This window comes from Bubalus kerabau, chromosome 7 (genome assembly GCF_029407905.1).
Source record: "Bubalus kerabau isolate K-KA32 ecotype Philippines breed swamp buffalo chromosome 7, PCC_UOA_SB_1v2, whole genome shotgun sequence".
Taxonomy (NCBI): domain Eukaryota; kingdom Metazoa; phylum Chordata; class Mammalia; order Artiodactyla; family Bovidae; genus Bubalus; species Bubalus kerabau.
The window spans coordinates 30,976,915-30,997,967 of NC_073630.1; the positions used below are offsets into that span (position 1 = coordinate 30,976,915).

Genomic DNA, 21,053 nt, shown 5'->3' on the forward strand with positions numbered 1-21,053 from the left:
GTTAGGACACACCCTCTCACCATACACAAAAATAAACTCAAGATGGCTTAAAGACATAAATATAAGACATGATACCATAAGACTCTTAGAAGAGAACATAGGCAAAACATTCTCTGATGTAAATCTTACCAATATTTTCTAAGGCCATTCTCCCAAGGCAATAGATATAAAAGCAAAAATTAAAGGAGCTAATTAAACTTGCAAGCTTTTGCACAGCAAAGGAAAACATACACAAGGAAAAAAAAAAAAAAAGACAACCCATGGACTGGGAGAAAATATTGGTAAATAACATGACCAACAAGAGCTTACTTTCCAAAATATACAAACAGTTCATACAGTTCAACAACAATAAAAACAAACATCCCAATTGAAAAATGGGCAGAAGACCTAATAGGCACTTCTTCAAAGAAGACATACAGATGACCCATAGGCAAGTGAAAAGATGCTCAACCATCAGTAATTATTAGAGAAATGCAAATCAAAGCCACAATGATGTCTTCCCTCACACCAGCCAGAATGTCCATTATTAAAACGTTTACAAATAACAAATGCTGTAGAGGATGTGGAGAAAAGAGAACCCTCCTACACTGTTGGTGGGAATGTAAGTTATTACACCCACTATGGAACAGTATGGAAGTTCCTTAAAAAACTGAAAACAGAGCTACCACATGATCCAGCAATCCCACTTGTGGGCATATATTCAGACAAAACTATAATTCAAAAAGATACATGCAACCCCTATGTTCATAACAGCACTATTCTCAATAGCCAAGACATGGAAACAACCTGGAGTATCTGTCAACAAATGAATAAAGAAGATGCAGCACATACATACAGTGGAATGCTGCTCCGCCATAAAAAAACAAAATACTGCCATATGCAGCAGTGTGGATGGGATGATCATACTAAGTGAAATAAGTCAGAAGAAGAAAGGCAAATACCATATGATATCACTTATATGTGGAATCCACCATATGACACAAATGAATTTTACAAAACAGAAATGGATTCACAGACACAGAGAAGCGACCTGAGGTTGCCAAGGGGGCAAGCAGGGGAGGCATGAAGTGTGAGTTTGGGATTAGCAGATGCAAACTATTTTATATAGAATGGATAACAACAAAGTCCTACTGGAACACAGGGAACTATTAATATATTCAATACCCTATGATAAGCCATAATGAAAAAGAATGTGTATGAATAACAGAATCACCTTACTGTACAGCAGAAATTAGGGCAACATGTAAATCAACTATACTTCAATAAAAAAATTTAAAAATTTGTTAAAGGAATAAACTGAGTCCATACTAATGCATTTCACTCTAAGACTTTTGATAGGCTGTGTGTGTGAGTGCTGAAGTTTTTCCTGCTGTTCCTCCCTTGTCTTTGACCTGGGAAGAAGTGGTCAAACCAACAGTTCAAACCAACTGCCAGCAGATTAGAGCCCCTGATGAAGAGTGGCTATGGGCAGAGGATGCATACATCAAAGGCACGTCATATCCTCTGTGAACAGATACAAACCAGGGGAACCTTGCAGAAAGACTCGATAGCTAATACTGTAGGTAACTTAAAATGAAATTCCAACTTCCAACCCCCTTTTCAGGAGAAACAGGAGATGGAACACAATTGATAGATTAAAATTTTGAACTAAATAAGCCAATTCTTAATTACAGATAAAACATTAAGAAACCCAGAGGATAGACAGGTGTCCCCTAAGGACGTGGACCAATTTGTGAGAGGCTGGCCAGCATGGCTCATAGATGAACTCAGATCTTTTTATCACTGGTGGCTCCCTTTTTCTGGCAACAAAGATATTTTCCTGGGGAACTGTGCCTGTGTTAAAAAAAAAACAAAAAACAACCCTTGCTCCTTGATTTTCCACTGTGTCTGTAAAACTTGTGACACACTTATATTCAAGACTATTAAAGAGTTAAAGCAAAAACTATTAGGAATCTACCTATCTAGTACCAGCATTTTGGATTAATTTCTAGAAGATGAATTACATTTCTCTAAGGCCTATTTCTTCAATTGATTAAAATTAAACAACATCAGAAGTGAACCCTTAATATTTTATGAATGAGAACATGAGGCTACCCAAACAAAAGGCTGAATGTCCTAGTCTGTATCCAAACTCCAGAGCTGAACATACGCTTCCTTGTGAGACTGGGAAATAGCTGTGAGGCTAACTGTCCCCAGTATTCTAATATTAGCTCAGCTGTTAAAGGCCTCAGAGAAGGGGCTAGGTAGATGTTCTTAGCCCCTGGAACTGTGCTTTCAGTGAGGCTTGGATCCATGCACATTCTATATATACTTTTTGGCTCTTGATACACACAAGGTACAATTATTTAAAAGGAGGGAAGAGAACACAAATAATGGAAGTTAGTTAAGAATGCAGATTCACTTATTGTAATTTTCCTGCAACCAGTAAAATAGGACCTTCAAATTATTTCCTTGTTGATTTTTCAATAAATATTACGGGTGTGTAACTACAAAGGGGTGAGGGTGGGGGAGGAAATGGAAGGAGAGAAGACACTCACCTAGTTCGGGTGCTTTGCTTAGCACAAATGCATAAGCCCAGAATTTGCTGACAGGTCCATTGTAAAAACCCTGGTCACAAACTGAATGCTTCAGGCCTTTGGTCATCACAGTGTACACCATATAAGCACCAGTTCGAAGAGCACCGAATATACTTCATAATGAAAAGAGAAAAGAAACAATATTCAGGAAAATAATTTCATGTCTGACATTAACCATCAGTAGAAGACTGCTGTTGGCAGAAATAGGCAGAACTGCACCACAATCATTTGCATTTACCCAGAAGCATTTAAAAATGTTTTGTTAACAAGAGCAAGAAAACTACTCAGAGTTTTATTCTGAAGGCCATGCCACTTCGCTCTTCACCCATGTTCCAAAACGAGGTCATGGAAAAGGGGACTAGATCCAGGGCAGGATCTCAAGAACTCCAATTACCTTAGTGTTTCAACTTGACAACTATCCCTTGGGGATGAGAGGGAATTGGCTGAAAACTTTTGGAATTATCTCAGTTCTGTCCCTTGTCCAATCATTCTCCAAATCCCCTGCCTCTGTTCCCTTGAATCTCGCTAATCCATTTTTTTCTCACAGAAGCCAAAGGAAGAAGGCTGAGCTCTACTGCCAACCCTGCAGCCCACCCAGGTTCACTCCCTTGAGCTCCCAGAACTAGGCCCTGACACTGCGTCAACCCCGTTCTTCAGTGGCCTGTAATGTATCTGCCTCTGCATAGTCACAGGTGCTCCAAGGGCTGAAAAAGTGAGATCGTGGCTTGAGAAGTAAACTTACATGTGGACTTGTTATCACGGAACCGCTAAAGAAACGGGAGAGCTCTGCAGTGTGTTGAGCTCAGTGATGTGAGTGAAGTATGAAAGGACTTGTCAACTGGAACACACAGCCTCCAGCATGGTGTGAACCCCATAGACATGTGTCCCAGAGTTCACAAGCCACGTGCATGAGTGAAGGGAGAGCTGACTGATCACGGGAGAGATGTGTTTGCCCATCTTTTTTTCTGGCAGCATTCCCTTTTTAGGTTCCAAAGTCAGTGAGCATAGAAAACAAACTTACATTACCAAAGGGGAAAGGGGGTTGGGGGAAGTATAAATTAGGAGTTTGGGATTAGCTGACACACACACTACTATATAAAAAATAGATAAACAACAAGGTCCTACTGTGTAGCACAGGGAACTATATTCAGTATCTTATAATAAACCATAATGGAAAATATGAAAAAGAGCTACACACACACACACACACATATACATATATATGCATGTATAACTGAATCACTTTAGCATTTAAAATGTCTTCGTGTTGCTTGACTAAGTCATTCCACTCGGCTATCCAATCCACAAACATGCATCTGCTAGCGAGAACTAAAGGCCAGCTTTGCATAGAATAGAGGTGATGAAGTTCAATTCTTGGCAACTGCCTATTAATTAAGTGAGGACTCTATAAGCAGCTTCTCTAATAACATATGACCTACCTTAAACTGAGTTACTCTTTCCAACACATAATAGCATTCTGCATAGGATTATTGGTATGATTTTACAGTTGCAGATCCCTGTTTAATCCTTCAGTGTCTTCCTGCTGAACACAGAATGTAACCCCCAACTCCTTAACAGAAACTGCCAGACTCTGGATGGCCCCTCCTTCTTCACCCCTGCATCCTGCCACACTCTTCCTGCTCCTGTGAGCCAATCACTCCAACAAGTTCTGATCCTTCCAGTTTTCTGCCTTAGGACCTGTGCATATGCTATTTCCTCTTCTTGCGGAGCTTTTTTTCTGTGTTTACTTGAAGGCTGTTCTTCTCACTCTCTTATCTCAAAGAAATGTCCCCTCCTGGTGGAATGACCTAAAAGCCTTTAGAGTCAATAAACTTGTCCCAGTTTGAGACTAGGGAGTTGGATTTCATTGGTACTGTCAAATAATGGAGAACTTTCTGTCTTAACCTGAATTGATTATTACTGTTTTGTCTTTATTCCACCAGACAATGGCTAAATTTCATATGAAAAGTTGCCACCATCACCAAATTATTAGCAAACTGGGGACTGATTTGCTGCTGTGGAAGGTAGTACGCAAAACTGGATATGGCACGTCCACTGAGCCTACAGAGAGACATTCTGGTTGTCTATTCGGGGGCCAAGTCCCTTCCTCCTTCTCCATGTGAAAACTCTGATTTTGTCCAGGTTTTCCCAAATCACGATTGCCTCCAGGAAGGTGATCTTATCTTCAATTTAGGAGTAAACCCTAATTACCTAAGCAAGTTTTAGTAATCCCATTTCCCTTTCTCACAATGACTTGTTAGGATGGACAATGGCCCAATTCTAATCAATATGATGCAAGGAGAGAGCTGCTGGGGGCCTTCTGGGGAAAGTTTTCCTTGCTCATTACCACATACTACTTGGAAGAGCAGCAGACATCTGGCCACCAGGAGGAAGCTCCCTCGAGGATAAAGTTCAGTGAGAGAGTACCGCAAAGTATTCCTCCAAGGTGTGACTGACCTGCTGAATGCACCAAATCTTTCAGTGACTTGACCACAAGACTTCTTGGTTTGGGGCTAGAGCTTTCTTACTGTATAAGCCATTTGGAGTCCTGCTTTTTATTATTTAGACCCCAGAGCATCCTACTTTCAGGAAACTTCTGAACACTGGTTAACCTTTTGTGGCTATCAAATATGTCTTGGTCACAGATGCTGTTGGTGAACCACCGACTGTATCAGTTGGCTGGTTTTCATAGACAGATACGTCAGTGGGAGATACATCAGTGATTTCAATACCAGTTGAAAGCAAAGAAACACTCACTTGATGCACTTCCAAGATGTATCAGTCCCTGCTCCTGAAGCCCCAGATCAGTGACTTTTCTGAACAATCAACATTGTGGAGACCATGTCTTTCCCTGCTGAGCCCCGCCCAGCACACCCAGGAAGCAGAGCCCTTCCTCCACCACATTTTGCTGCTCGACTATGTGCCTCAGACATGATCATAGTAGATCCAAGGAAAGGAGTTTTGGAATAATGACTTTTTTAATCTTCCTAAGTTTCAAAAGTCACTGTAGTTTAACTATACCCAATATTCTAAGTATTGGCACAGCTATTCATTCTTTCATTTGTTAAATACTCATTGGCAATGTTCCAGGTGCCAGGGTGACAAGAATTGGTACGCTAACACTGGCTGCTGCTAGCAGTCCTGGAAGAGGAGGTGGCATTTGAGTTAGGGTTAAATAGGTATCCAGACTCTTAGGAGGGCACGAAGGGGAGGTCATTTCAGAGCACTGCAGAATTCAAAGTTTAGGTCTCACAGTGATCCACAATATTACTGGCAACAAGTCCATAGCTCATCTTATTGTCCCATGTCTGGACATGCGCCTCACCCCCTAAGCTCTGAACAATAAGGCTGACTCAAAACAGAGGACAGTACACTTTTCAGGGAAAACTTCAGTGCCAGCCGTCGGGCGCATGTGTCTGAGGGCAAAGGCGCTTTGTTGTGATGTAACAATGCCACTGCCAGGGAGCCATCAGGGAGCTGCTTGGCCAATGGGGTTATTGTTATTTGTGGGAAACCAGTACCTCTACCCCTAGCATATCTCAGCCACCGTGAGCTTTGGAACCAGGCAGCTTTCTGTTATAAGTGGGCACAGGGTTCTTAGACTGGGAGACTTCACCAACATGTACTTTAAGGGAGGAGGCTTTTTCCCCTCCATAATTACATTATCTTGATATGATGCAAGAGACAAATATACAGCTTATGTCTGGCTATTCCCAGTCCTTACTCATACTCATGGCAGACAGTACTCTTAGCAATCTTGACACACTTTCCAGGCCACATGTCTGGATCACTTCGAGCCAATACCCATAGATTAGAGTTGCAAATTCCAATCACAGAGCTCTCATTAGTTTCATGACTAGACAAATTACTTAACCTCTCTCAGTCTTTATTCATCTGAATTAATACCTAATTTGTAAATTCTATAAATTTTATAGGACAATATAAGTAAGGTATTTAGTAAGCACACAGCCTCTCATATGTAGGTGCTGAATAAATTATTATACTATTATTTTTTTTACTATAATAAAAAAATTTTATTTTACTGCTGCTTTACTTCATCTGTCCTTCAGTGTTGAAAATCACTTTTAACTTTCTCCAGTTAAGACTAAATATCCTTAATTGAAATTATCCTAATTGAAAGTCAAGGAAATTGATAAATGTAGAATTTGATCGGCACTGATGATTATTCATGTTATTATGTGTTTTATTCTTAAGTGTTATGGGCATTTTCTAACAGGAAGAAGAGATTGTTGAGCTCCTGGTTCATGTGAAATTTATCTTTCGATCAGATGATAAAGATTGTAAATCTAGGGCTTCAAAGAGGCTAAGAGTATGGGCCATTGTATTTAAATGGGGGCATGTGACCACATACATCATCACACCCTTTTCCCAGCTGTAAAGTCACACCAGCATCCTTTTTTTTTTTTTTAAAGAAATACATTATTTTTCTTGCCTGAGTCTAGTTTTGATTATAACAGTTAAAGGAAGAGGGGAGAGCTCAGTGGAGGTAGATGTTCCCGTCCTGTGTCAGCTGCTGGGTCCTATTAGACACATTGCTGGAAGATCGGGAAGTAACCACAGCCCTGATTAACTAAGGTGCTTCTTCTCAATCAGATGTTCCAGATTTCTGACCCAGAAGAAGCCTGTTTCATCATCATCACCATTTGCCACAGCATGTACTCAAGGAGGTGCCAGGAATGCCCACTGGACTCCTGCTGTGACTCTCCGGGGATGAAGATGGAACCTTCTATTTTGTACTGTACACACATTTCTGCATTGCCTGATTACTGGAAAGCAAGTTGGTATTAGACGGACAATTTAAAAAATACGTTTTAAAATAGGCACCTACTTACAACTGATACGCTGAATAATCATGATGACACTAGCTTGCAATTTCTTAGAGACTGAGATACAATACTAATCCCTGATCTGCCCGTGGATGACGCACAGCACTGGTGAAGAAAGACTGACTCATTTATTGAACCAACATCTATGTCATCGGCATCCACCAAGTATCAGACATTATAATCCACTGGGGCAGGGAGAGACTCTCTACAGCTCATTATAAGTGGTAATAAACATATATTATATAAACAACTTTCAAATTCTGACAGAAACAACTCATGGCATAAACACTGGGGTCCCTTCTAAAAAAGCTTGAGCAATATGGCTAATCTTTCAAAACTACGCGGTGATCATGAGGTCTGACTATGTATTTACCTGAGAAAAAGTTGAATAACTGTATTCTAATCTTCCAATTTTAGTGCCTTCTGGAAGTCAAAAATGGAATATCTCAGTAATGACTATAAGAATTCCAGAATTCTACCCTGAGAATAAAGAGCCATGAGTATAAATCATCAATAATACTTTCAATTATTTCTGCATGAACACTAAGAGTTGATAAAACCAGTTTTGCATTGCTTCCTTCTCGGCCCTCAACTTAAATGTATTTAGGGATCAAAACAAGGTTTCTCAAAGATTTTTTATTCTACAGTGCCAACCACACTGGTCTCCCTTCCTCTGCCCCCTACCCCCTGCTAACTCAATAACCAAAGGTGCAATCCCTTCCAGTATTGAGCAACAAAAATGTTTCATTACACTTGTATCTTGTCATCAGAAAAAAAAAAAAAAATTTACGAGATCTTATCAGTTGTCAAAAAATGGGGATGGCTGATCTAACAGTAGCAAGTCTGTAAACATGGGCGAGGCCACTGATTTCCCCAATAACAAACTTTAACTCCATTAGACTGTCATAAAGCGAAGTGAAGTCGCTTAGTCATGTCCGACTCTTTGAGACCCCTGGACTGCAGCCCTCCAGGCTCCTCTGTCCAAGGGATTTTCCAGGCAATAGTACTAGAGTGGATTGCCATTTCCTTCTCCAGGGGATCTTCCCGACCCAGGGATCGAACCCGGGTCTCCCACATTGTAGGCAGATGCTTTACTGTCTGAGCCACACTCTGACAACTGTCCTAGACTCTGACAGTTTCCAGAATAGGAAAAATATTCAATGATCCCCGAATATGTTAAAGCAAATCAATGAGAACCAAAATATTACAGTGCGTGTGACAGGGAATGAAGGCATCTCCACATCGGTATCTTGTCTTTTTCGACAACCCCCCTTTCCACACTTGAGGACACATATCTGTAATAGAGAATGTCTCCTTTTGTTTGGTCTAGACTGTTCCTTGCTACAAACATATTTTCCAATAATAATATAACAAGTCAAAGTCTGAAGCTTTTTTTTTTTTTTTTTGTCCAATAAACAGGCAGTAAAATGGGGATGTATTGGATTGACCAAAAAGTTCCTTCATATTTTTCTGTACGATACTATGGAAAAAAACAGAATGAACTTTTCGCCAACCCCACACAATGTAGATTTTAAAAATTTATTTTCTCTACTCCTCCTTCACTAACAATTCAGAGTGCACAATTTCACTTTTTACTGAGTGGTCATTTATAGCTGTGACTGATTGCTCTTGACTTGGATATTTAGTTGCATATCTCCATTAGAAAGTTTGAAGTTTCTTGTGGATCAAGAAAGTCAATGTTAAAACTGCATAATGTAATGAATATATATATATATTTCTTCTTAAAAAAGAAATGCAAAAGACAGCAAAGTAGTTGTCTGAGGAGGCCTTAAAAACAGCTGAGAAAAGAAGAGAAGTAAAAGGCAAAGGAGAAAGGGAAAGATATTCCCAACTCAATGCAGAGTTCCAGAGAATAGCAAGGAGAGAAAAGACTTCTGAAGCAAACAATGCAAAGAAATAGGGTAGAACAACAGAATGGGAAAGACTTGTGATCTCTTCAAGAAAATTAGAGATACCAAGGGAAAGTTTCATGCAAAGATTGGCACAATAAAGGACAAAAATGTCAAGTACCAAAGAGAAGCAGAAGATATTAAGAAGACATGGCAAGAATACACAGAACTGTACAAAAAAGCACTTAATGACCCAGATAACCTCGATGGTGTGGTCACTCACCAAGGGCCAGACATCCTGGAGTGCAAAGTCAAGTAAGCCTTAGGAAGTATCACTATGAACAAAGCTAGTGGAGATGATGGAATTCCAGCTGAGCTATTTCAAATTCTAAATGATGATGTTGTTACAGTGCTTCACTCAATATGCCAGTAAATTTGACAAACACAGCAATGGCCACAGGACTGGAAAAGGTCAGTTTTCATTCCAATCCCAAAGAGAGGCAATGCCAAAAAATGTTCAAACTACAATTGCACTCATTTCACATGCCAGCAAGATTATGTTCAAAATCCTTCAAGCAGGGCTTCAGCCATACGTGAACCAAGACTCCAGATGTACAAGCTAGATTTAGAAAAGGCAGAGGAACCAGAGATCAAATCGACAACATATGCTGGATGATAGAAAGAGCAAGGGAATTAAAAAAACAAAAAACAAAAAACAAACCATCTACTTCTGCTTCATTGACTATGCTAAAGCCTTTGACTGTGTGGATCACAACAAATTGTGGAATAGTCTTAAAGAGATGGGAATACCTACCTCCTGAGAAACCTGTATGCAGGACAAGAAGCAGTAGTTAGAACTAGACATGGAATAACAGACCGGTTCAAAATTGGGAAAGGAATAAGTCCAAGCTGTATATTTGTCACTCTGCTTATTTAAGTTATATACAGAGTGCATCATGTGAAATGCTGAGCTGGATGACTCAGCAGCTGGAATCAAGATTGCTGGGGAAAATATCAACAACCTCAGATATGCAGATGATACCATTTTAATGTCATAAAGTAAAGAGGGACTAAGGAGCCTCTTGATGAAGGTGAAAGAGGAGACTGAAAGGCTGGCTTAAAACTCAACATTCAAAAACAAGATCATGGAGTCCAGTCCCATCACTTCATGGCAAAAAAGATGGGGAAAATGTGGAAACAGTGTCAGATTTCATTTTCTTGGGCTGCAAAATCAACACCAATGGTGACTGTAGCCATGAAATTAAGACACTTGCTCCTTGGAAGAATAGCTATGACAAACCTAGACAGTGTATTAAAAAGCAGAGACATCGCTTTGCAGACATAGGTCCGTATAGTCCAAGCTATGATTTTTCCAGTAATCATGTATGGACTATAAAGAAGGCTGAACACCAAAGAATTGATGCTTTTGGACAGTAGTGCTGGAGAAGGCTTCCAAGAGTCCCTTGGACAGCAAGGAACTAATCCAGTCAATCCTAAAGCAAATCAACCTCTTAATCTCTTTTGGAATATTCCAAAATTAACTAGAACAGCAATAAAAACTCCAGTGCAAGACAAATAGCACTGACCCATTAATTCCATTGCACAGTCTTAACCAGAGTTTGCAACTGAATATTCTATTGGAAGGACTGATGCTGAAGCTCTAATAGTTTGGCCACCTGACTCGAAGAGCTGACTCATTAGAAAAGACCCTGATGCTGGGAAAGACTGAGGGCAAGAGGAGAAGGGGACGACAGAGGATGAGATGGTTGGATAGTATCACTGACTCAATGGACATGAGTTTGAGCAAACTCCAGGAGATAGTGAAGGACAGGGAAGCCTGGGATGCTGCAAGTCCATGGAGTCGCAAAGCATCAAACACAACATAGCAACTGAACAACATATATATATTCATCAAAATTGAAAATATACACATCTTTTGAAACCTAGCCATTTGGGACAACATGGGTGGACCTTGAAGAGGTTATTAGGTAAGTGAAAAAAGTCAGACTGACAAATTCCATATAGTTTCACTCATATGTGGAATATGAGAAAACTAATAAACTGCTGCTGCTGCTGCTGCTAAGTCGCTTCAGTCATGTCCAACTCTGTGTGACCCCAGAGACGGCAGCCCACCAGGCTCCCCCGTCCCTGGGATTCTCCAGGCAAGAACACTGGAGTGGGTTGCCATTCCCTTCTCCAATGCATGAAAGTGAAAAGTGAAAGTGAAGTCGCTCAGTCGTGTCTGACTCTTAGCGACCCCATGGACTGCAGCCCACCAGGCTCCTACGTCCATGGGATTTTCCAGGCAAGAGTACTGGAGTGGGGTGCCATTGCCTTCTCCGATGTAGAATATGAGAATACTAATAAACTAACAACAAAATAAATGAATAAGCCAAACCAAACAAAAAAACATGTAGATGCAGAAGAGAGAGGGTATTGATTACCAGAGAGCAAAATGGGTAAAGGGGATCTACGCTATGGTAACAGATACTAGAAGTTTGCTGGTGAGCAAGCTATAAGGTAGACAGAAGTAACAATGTTATGTTTTGATTGGGCTGGCCAAAAGGTTCATTTGGGGTTTTCTGTAACATCCTGTGGAATAATCCGAATGAATTTTTGGCCAACCCAGTACCAGTGGGCTTCCCTGCTGGCTCAGATGGTAAAGAATATGTCTGCTATGCAGGAGACTCAGGTTCAATCCCTGTATTAGGAAGATCCCTTGGAGAAGGGAATGGCAACCCACTCTAGCATTCTTGCCTGGAGAATCCCATGAACAGAGGAGCCTGGTGGGCTACAGTCTATGGGGTGGCAAAGAGTCTGACATGACTGAGCGATCAACAACTTTCGATACCCATAAAACTTGTAAAATATTATGAGCCAATGTTACTGCAATTTAAAAAATTGATTAAAAAAAAAGATGGCTAAGACATAATATACACATCTCAATATAACTGACATGAAATGATTAAATTAATTACAATGAAAACAATATAGCAATAAAATATACCAGGTACATTTGCCTTAGGTGTTGACATAGAAGAGCTCCAGGATATGTGGTGATTAAGTGAAAAATATAAGGAACAGAACATTCTATAGGATGATCCAGGTTGTATACATTTAAAAAAGATTATACATACATAGACTGTGAGTTGTAAAAAAATATATGAAGGTAAGCCACATGAAACCAGCTTCAGTTCTGGCTGACAAGTACTTAACTAGATGGTGGCATAGTACTTCACATTTAAACAAATTTACTGAGTCCCTACATTATGAAATTTTATTTTCACAACAACTTCATGTGGTACCACTATGGTGTGGTATGTAACCTTCATGGTTACATAGACAAAGAGAGAAATAGGCATGGAGACGGCAGGGGACTGGCCTGAGATTACAGTTACTAAGTAGCAGAATCTTCTGACTATAGCTCCAGTCCTTTGCCCTTTACCCAGGCCTGACCCTTTACTTGCCAGTAGGCTTTCATTTAGTATAGTGATTCTCAAGTTGACTGGACATTACAATCACCAAGATGCATGCTAAAACAATTCTAATACCCAGGACCCATCTCATACCAATTCACTTGGCATCTTGGATGTGGAAGCACCGAGTGCTGGCTCTGAATTAAGGATGTCCTGGAGCCGTCACCCTGCAGACTGCCTTCCACTCCCTACTCCACAAGCCTTTGGATGAAGCCGTCCATGTAACTGATGAAGACAGATGCCTGTCTCTGAATCACTGCTGTCCTAGGTGAGAGCTCTTCTCCCTGAATTTCACCACTGATGGGATGTCATCTGACTCATGCTTGGGTGAGTGGAGACTTGCTCATGACTAAGGTTTATTGACTGTCACCAACATATGGAAAGAACAATGTGCTGATTCCTGGACTTTTAAGATGGGAACAATGAGATAAAGTCTTAGGATTAGTGACCCTAATTGAGTATGGCAGAAAATTAAAGAAAGAGACTTGAATGAACTAAAAAGAATCTGAAAATAAATGTGGGCATAGTAGAAATTAATGTTGAAGCAAAAAACTCACCAGAACTACAAAAGTGGTTACTTATCTTGTTTCTACAGAAAGCTTTGTTCCTTTGAGAAAACTCTTAATCTCTTTTGGAATATTCCCAAATTACTAGGCAATGGTAACTCCAGTGCCAAGACAAGTAGCACTGACCCATTAATCCCATTGCACAGTCTTAACTAGGGTTTGCAACTGCAAGAAGAAATCAAACTTTTTTTTCCACCTGAGAGATGATTAATGAAAATTTCATTGGGAGAGTACTTGAATATATATAGCATTCTTTGTATAAATGGTCTCTCCTCTAACCCAAAAACTGAAACAAAAAATAAAGAAAGTGAGGAGGGAAGAGAAAAGTAACTATGATGCTCAGCTTTCCACATCCTTAAAGCTGGGGACTAGGAATGTCTTTTAGGATTTGAGCCCTAAAATTACGTGAGATCATGCTTTACCCATAAGAAAGGGAGGAGACATAAGCCATAAGTTTCTGCTCTCTATGTGCCCAATTCCTTTTGTCGGGCTGTTCTAAAACTCCATTAGATCAATGGATGCATGAAATGAAAAAGAATTGCAACAAGAAAAAATGGCTGTGAGGAGGCCTTACAAATAACTGAGAAAAGAGGAGAAGCTAAAGGCAAAGGAGAAAAGGAAAGATACACCCATTTGAATGCAGAGTTCCAAAGAAAAGCAAGGAGAGATAAGAAAGACTTCTTAAGCAAACAATACAAAGAAATAGAGGAAAACAACAGAATGGGAAAGACTAGAGATCTCTTGAAGAAAATTAGAGATACCAAGGGAAAGTTTCATGCAAAGATGGACTCAATAAAGGACAGAAACAGCAAGGACCTAACAGAAGAAGAAGTGATTAAGAAGAGGTGGCAAGAATACACAAAAGAACTGTACAAAAAAGGTCTTAAAGACCTGGATAACCATGATGGTTGGGTCACTCACAGGGAGTGTGAAGTCAAGCAGGCCTTAGGAAGCACTACTACAAACAAAGCTAGTGGAGGTGCTGGAATTCCAGTCGAGCTATTTCAAATCCTTAAAAATGATGCTGTGAAAGTGCTGCTCTCAATATACCAGCAAATCTGGAAAACTCAGCAGTGGCCACAGGACTGGAAAAGGTCAGTTTTCATTCTAATCCCAAAGAAAGGCAATGTCAAAGAATGCTCAAACTGCCAGACAATTGCACTCATTTCAATGCTAGCAAGGTAATGCTCAAAATCCTTCAAGCTAGGCTTCAACAGTATGTGAACAGAGAATTTCCAGATGTTCAAGCTAGATTTAGAAAAGGCAGAGGAACCAGCCTTTGCCAACATCCACTGGATCATCGAAAAAGCAAGAGAATTCCAGAAAAGCATCTACTTTTGCTTTATTGACTATGCCAAAGCCTTTGACTGTGTGGATCACAACAAATTGGATCAACATTCTTCAAGAGATGGGAATACCAGACCACCTGACCTGCCTCCTGAGAAACCTGTATGCAGGTCAAGAAGGAACAGTTAGAACCGGACACGGAACAACAGACTGGTTCCAAATTGCCCAGTCACAGCCAATATCAACAACAAAGTTAAGAGACTGCCTGATAAATGACTCAGCACTTGCAGTCATAAATTGAATCCATTTATCACTAAAGGTGAAGAATCAGTGATGAGTGGTTGTAGGAAAGAAAGAGAGATAAACATCAGTACAAATGTCTTGGGATAGGAATGCTACAAAGCATGAGAGGAGGAGGATGAAATCAGAACGTTTCTCTATAATATACTATATATAACTATATGTTATAGGATGTATCATGTTTTTATTCTTGTTCAGTTGCTAAGTCACGTCCCATTCTTTGGGACCCCACAGACTGCAGCATGTCAGGCTTCCCTGTCCTTCACTATCCCCGCCAAATTTGCTCAAACTCATATCCATTGAGTCAGTGATGCCACCCAACCATCTCATACTCTGTCGTCCCCTTCTCCTCTTGCCTTCAATCTTTCCCATCATCAGGGTCTTTTCCAATGAGTCAGTTGTTTGCATCAGGTGGCCAAAGTATTGGAGCTTCAGCATCAATCCTTCCAGTGAATATTCAGGATGGATTTCCTTCAGGATTGACTGGTTTGATCTCTTTGCTGTCCAAGAAAGAGTCTTCTCCAGCACCACAATTTGAAAGTATCATTTCTTCAGCGTTCAGCCTTCTTTATGGTCTTCATTATAGAATCATAATGAACTCGACCATTATCAACAAACCCTCTTAGTAGGTTCATAGAAATTTCAGATTAAGGAACCCATTGGTGTTGTTACATGTAAATATCAGAGTTCATAATCCTTACTTGAATCCCAAGACAAGAATCTGGCACTCATCGTAAGTAAAATCATTGCACATATATACCTTTACAAAAATTAAATTTTATCAGATTGTTTCTACCTAGGTTTATTCATTTAAAAATACTACTACCTTTTTATTCCTCACAGTGTGAAAGTTCCTATGATCTGCTGACAAACACACAACATCAGTAGGAAAAAACAAAAACGCTCCTGGAGATTTAATCCATCCAGGCAGCTGATTTATTTCAAAAGAAGAAACAACTAATTCTTCCATCAGAATTGCTAAAGCTAAGAGAAAGGGACAATATCAATGGTTGGAGAGAATGGGGAGCAACTGGAATTTTCACATGCTGTTGGTGAGAACTTAAATTGGTACAAACTCTTTGGAAAACATTTAAGCCAAACCTGACTGAGCAATTCCTCTCTTAAGTACAAACCGAGCAGAAATGCCAACATAGTACACACTGGTGCTGCTAAGTCGCTTCAGTCGTGTCCGACTCTGTGCGACCCCATAGGCAGCAGCCCACCAGGCCCCTCCGTCCCTGGGATTCTCCAGGCAAGAACACTGGAGTGGGTTGCCATTTCCTCCTCCAATGCATGAAAGTGAAAAGTGAAAGTGAAGTCACTCAGTCGTGTCCGACTCTTAGCGACCCCATGGACTGCAGCTCACCAGACTCCTCCATCTATGGGATTTTCCAGGCAAGAGTACTGGAGTGGGGTGCCATTGCCTTCTCCATAGTACATGCTAAAGGACAGGTATTCAAATGTTCACAACAGCATTATTCATAATATCTACATAGTAAAAACCAAATGTCAACCTACCATAGAGTAGAATAAATGAATCAATGAAGTACTATAGAGTAATAAGAACAAAGCAACAACTTCTACATGCAAAACATGGATGATTCTCACAAATGTAATGAATGAAAGAATCTGGACACGCAAGGATATACAGTGTGTGATCCTGTTCGCGTGAAGTTCAAACACAGGCGAAGATTACTTTTGGAGAGGTAACAGTTGGGAAGGGGCACAGAGGGAAGATTCCGAGGTGCTGGTAACGTTCTAAACTTTGACTGGGGTGGGGATTACACAAGTGAGTTCACTTTGTTAAAGAAAAAAAAATCGCGTTCTACATTAATCATTTGTGAATTTTTCTGAATATATATGAACATCTCAAATAAAAAGGCTTACAGAAAAAAAAAAAAAAAAAAACTGATATGTGAACTGATGAAAAGGAGCCACTCTGGCCAAGACCTGGAGAAGAACACGACAGGGACAGGTGACAGCAGAGTGGAGTGAGCTGTGTGTGCTTGTGGTGTGAGGCTGGGAGGTGACAGAGGCAGGAGGGAAATGCGCTTCAGCACGTGGACAGAGCCCAGCACTGGTAGGGCCTTCGAGGGTTTCATATGTCACAGTGATAGTAAGATTAAAAATTAACAATGAACGTCATAAAATGTACTTCATTCTAACTGCACTGCATAGACACTGATGGATTTTAAGCAAGGGAGTGACACAATGTTGATATATGTTTTTAATGATCACTCAGACCACTGTGTGAAGAGTAGACTATAATACAATCACAGACAACCACAATAATTAATGTAACATTAACAGCTAATCATAGGGACTTCCCTGGTGGTCCAGTGGTTAAGACTCCGCCTTGCAATACAGGGGACTTGGGTTCGATCCCTGACTGGGTAACTAAGATCCCACATGTCTCAAAGAAACTAAGCCTGCAGGCTACAACTAGGGAGTTCACGAGCCCCAGCTGCATCACAAACGATCCATCGCGACTTAACGAAGATCCTGGGTGTTGCAGCTAGGACCTGACACAGCCAGATAAATAAATAAAATTTTTTAAAAAATAGATAATCATATATAATTAAGACTAATGTGTAATTATGAATAATATTAAATGATAATTTATCATTATGTAAGAAATCCACCAGGGAGAATGTTTAAAAGGATATTATATCTCTATTTCCAAATGAGAGAGGCGGTCACAGCAGACATGAACAGAAAGCAGCAGACAAATCTGTATACCTGAGAGGATGCCCTGGACCACTGTGAGTGGGGCCAAATAACAAGGAGGAAGACTAAGATTTCTGGCTTGATGAACAAGAATGGATAATGATGCCAGGTACTTAGCTAGAGAGGACTTGACCTAATAATAAACTTATCTGCATGTTAATTAAGTCAGAGAGGAAATCCAGACCTCTGTTTAGGGACATAAGACAGGAGATGCCTACCATATGCACATCTAAGTGAAGATGAAGTAGCTTTAGATTAAGGGAAGTTTGTAGTTTAGGGAAGAGATCAGGGCTGGACACTTCAGTTAAGAGTCATCTGATATTTAAACTTGGGCTGAATAAGGTGAGATCCCTTAGGGAGAGAACTGAAATAGAGGGGAAGAGAGCACCTGAGCCCTAGGACACTTTGACTTCCAGAGGTCAGAGCAGAGAGGTGCAACGGAGCACTGCTGCAGAGGGAGTGAGGAAGCTGCTGTAAGGTCCACTAGAGTGGTCACCTGAGCAGAGAGCTGCCTGCTGAGGGCGAAGGCAAAGCTTACTCCCTCCACTGAGCCTCGTAAATAGAACGCCATCAGGCCACCCTGATTGCAAAGTTTGATAAGCTTTATTAAAAAGATAAACAAATAATTACAGCATATAGACTTTAGAAAATTCAGAAAATACAGAGGAAAAGACCAATCATGATTCTATAAACATAACACAATGGTTATAATTTTTAATACCTTCCAGTCTTGTTCACTTTCCATTCATGGTTGAGCTTAGAGTACCTAAGCAGAGCAGCCTACCTAAGTACATTTCCAACTTATCATCAGCAATTTTCCCACGTTGCTACCCAGTTTTCCTGAACCCCCTATTTAATATCTGCATCATGATTCCACCGGATGTTTGCACTGTAACTTACCACTTCCTTCTTTCTTTCTTTCTTTCTATATTGCTTATTTAAGTGCCAATAATGCTGCCATAAACATCATTATACAGGAAGCCTCTCCTTGTTTGACTTTATTTCCTCGCAATATATTCCCCACGGTGAAATTTTGAGTTCAGGGGCTGGCTGTGAACATTTTCCATTAAACAGGTTCAGGTAGTGAGGCCAGATGGGGCAGCCAAGAGAGAAAATGCAGATGGATAATGGAACAGGAACTCAAGACTTGGCAAATCAGGTGTGCATGTTGAGCGGAGGGAGGTGGGGTGGAGAAACCAGAATTAGGGAGAGACCTCCCTCACAGGAAGTCATAGTGGAGGTCTGAGACACTGTTGGGGAGCGGCTGGTTTTGCCTCCCCTGGCTCTGCCAAGATGGCTTTTGGTCGACCAGGATGCTGATTGTGATATAACGCGCCTGAGTGAATACTCCATGGTGCTGGAGAAAGTCTGTAGAAAGGCAGAGGCACAGTAAGAAATGCATGAGTAAGGATCAAGTGTGCTGGACTTGGCAGTCAGCCTGTCACCCCTGTAGGGCAGCTTACCACACACTGAACATCTTCTGAGTCTTTTGCTGTTCTATTGCTGGTGTGTGTGTAGGGCTATGTGTGTGTGTGTGTAGTGGGGAGTTATCTAGATTTTGGGTTAGGGGACAGGGTGATGTCTCAAGAGCCTTGAAATTACACAGGAATTTTAATGACAGTAAACCATGGAGGTCAATAAAAATGCAGATTTCCAAGCTCTACCACCAGAGGTGCCAATTTAATAGCTTTGGAGGAAGACCCAGAGCTGGGAATTTTTAATAGACATTTCAGATGTTTTGACGCAGTTTGAGAAACAGTTGTTTCTCCTCCTTCCCTTGTAAGATCATATTCCCCCTCTTAGGTAAGCCACTCACAAAGTCTTTCTGGAATGAGGACTTTTATTTTTGATTTTCTCAGTTATGTGAGCAGCATGGCATTGAGCACACAGTATGGGTTTTTAAATCAGACCAACTAAATGTGGTCCTGTCACTTATAAGCCGTAAATTTCTTCATCACTCTATGCAAAATAGCAATGTAGATGCATTTTACATAGATTTGGATCATGACATTGTGAAATACTGATGTATTATATGATATTAATCAGGATGTACCTAATATGTAAAATCTGAAGGACTATGAATCCCCCACATCTAAAATACACTCAAGAATCATACAATTTCAAAGCTGGTGGACCTGATTTAAACTACCTTTACTGTGTTGCCCACAGGCGCACCACAGCAATGAGGAACAGAAATACCCAGAGCTTTGGTCATTATCTTTTGAACCACTCTTTCGTTCAGGTGCCTCAGAAGTCTTAATGGTGATTTTGGTGACTACAGGGGGCTGTTAGTTTAACAATCATTGTTGCTAAATTATAACAATGCTATTTGAGTAGTCATTAAGTGGAGGGGTCAGTGGTAGTACAGAAAAATGTGTTAGAAACCAAGAACTTTCAAATGAAGAAACAAAAGTTAGATATGATGAAAAGTTACTCTTCATTTCAGTTCAGTTCAGTCGCTGAGTTGTGTCCTACTCTTTGCGACCCCATGAATTGCAGCACGCCAGGCCTCCCTGTCCATCACTAACTCCCGGAGTTCACCCAAACTCACGTCCATCGAGTCGGTGATGCCATCCAGCCATCTCATCCTCCGTTGTCCCCTTCTCCTCCTGCCCCCAATCCCTCCCAGCATCAGAGTCTTTTCCAATGAGTCAACTCTTCGCATGAGGTGGCCAAAGTACTGGAGTTTCAGCTTTAGCATCATTCCTTCCAAAGAACACCCAGGACTGATCTCCTTCAGAATGGACTGGTTGGATCTCCTTGCAGTCCAAGAGACTCTCAAGAGTCTTGTCCAATACCACAGTTCAAGAGCATCAATTCTTCGGCTCTCAGCTAGGTATATATTTGTTGTGTTTAAAATTATTCCTATGGGAAAATGCTTTTGAATTATGAAAGTTCTAAATTATTTGAAATATCCAAAGAACTCATCTCACCTGGAAAAATGTGACCTCCCTAGGGTAGAATTTTCTGATGTGAGGATGAATACAACAGTGTAGATAAAGTAACCAGCATATACCATCTGACCTGGTTATTAGGTTTGGAAATGTAGAGCAAAACCTATCATTTCTTCTCTATTCTAAACAAAGGGGATCTGTTCACTTTAAATCAGGGTAATCTTTAAAAATTTTGGAAAATAAGGAGCTTTCAGGACAATAAAAATTTCCCATTCAACATTGAGATCTACTTCTGTTCCCCTGCCCCAGCAAAGGCTTTCATGAATTACCTAAATAAAAGTCCCAGTGAAGCCTGGTTGAAATTCTCAGCTCTTCGATTATTAGGGTAGCCTAGCAGTAGATAACGGAGAAGGCAATGGCACCCCACTCCAGTACTCTTGCCTGGAAAATCCCATGGACGGAGGAGCCTGGAAGGCTGCAGTCCATGGGGTCGCGAAGAGTCGGACTCAACTGAGCGACTTCACTTTCAC

The 21,053-nt window shown here is 40.6% G+C and overlaps 1 protein-coding gene across 1 annotated transcript in view; it reads right to left on the reverse strand.

Moving 5' to 3' along the window:
• The window catches only part of ELOVL6 (ELOVL fatty acid elongase 6), a 131,515-nt gene that overhangs the window by 12,276 nt on the left and 98,186 nt on the right, over positions 1-21,053 (reverse strand). The window contains exon 3 of the mRNA XM_055587959.1: positions 2,538-2,689. Within this exon, the coding sequence (XP_055443934.1) occupies positions 2,538-2,689 (152 nt within the window). The remainder of the gene's footprint in view (positions 1-2,537; positions 2,690-21,053) is intronic.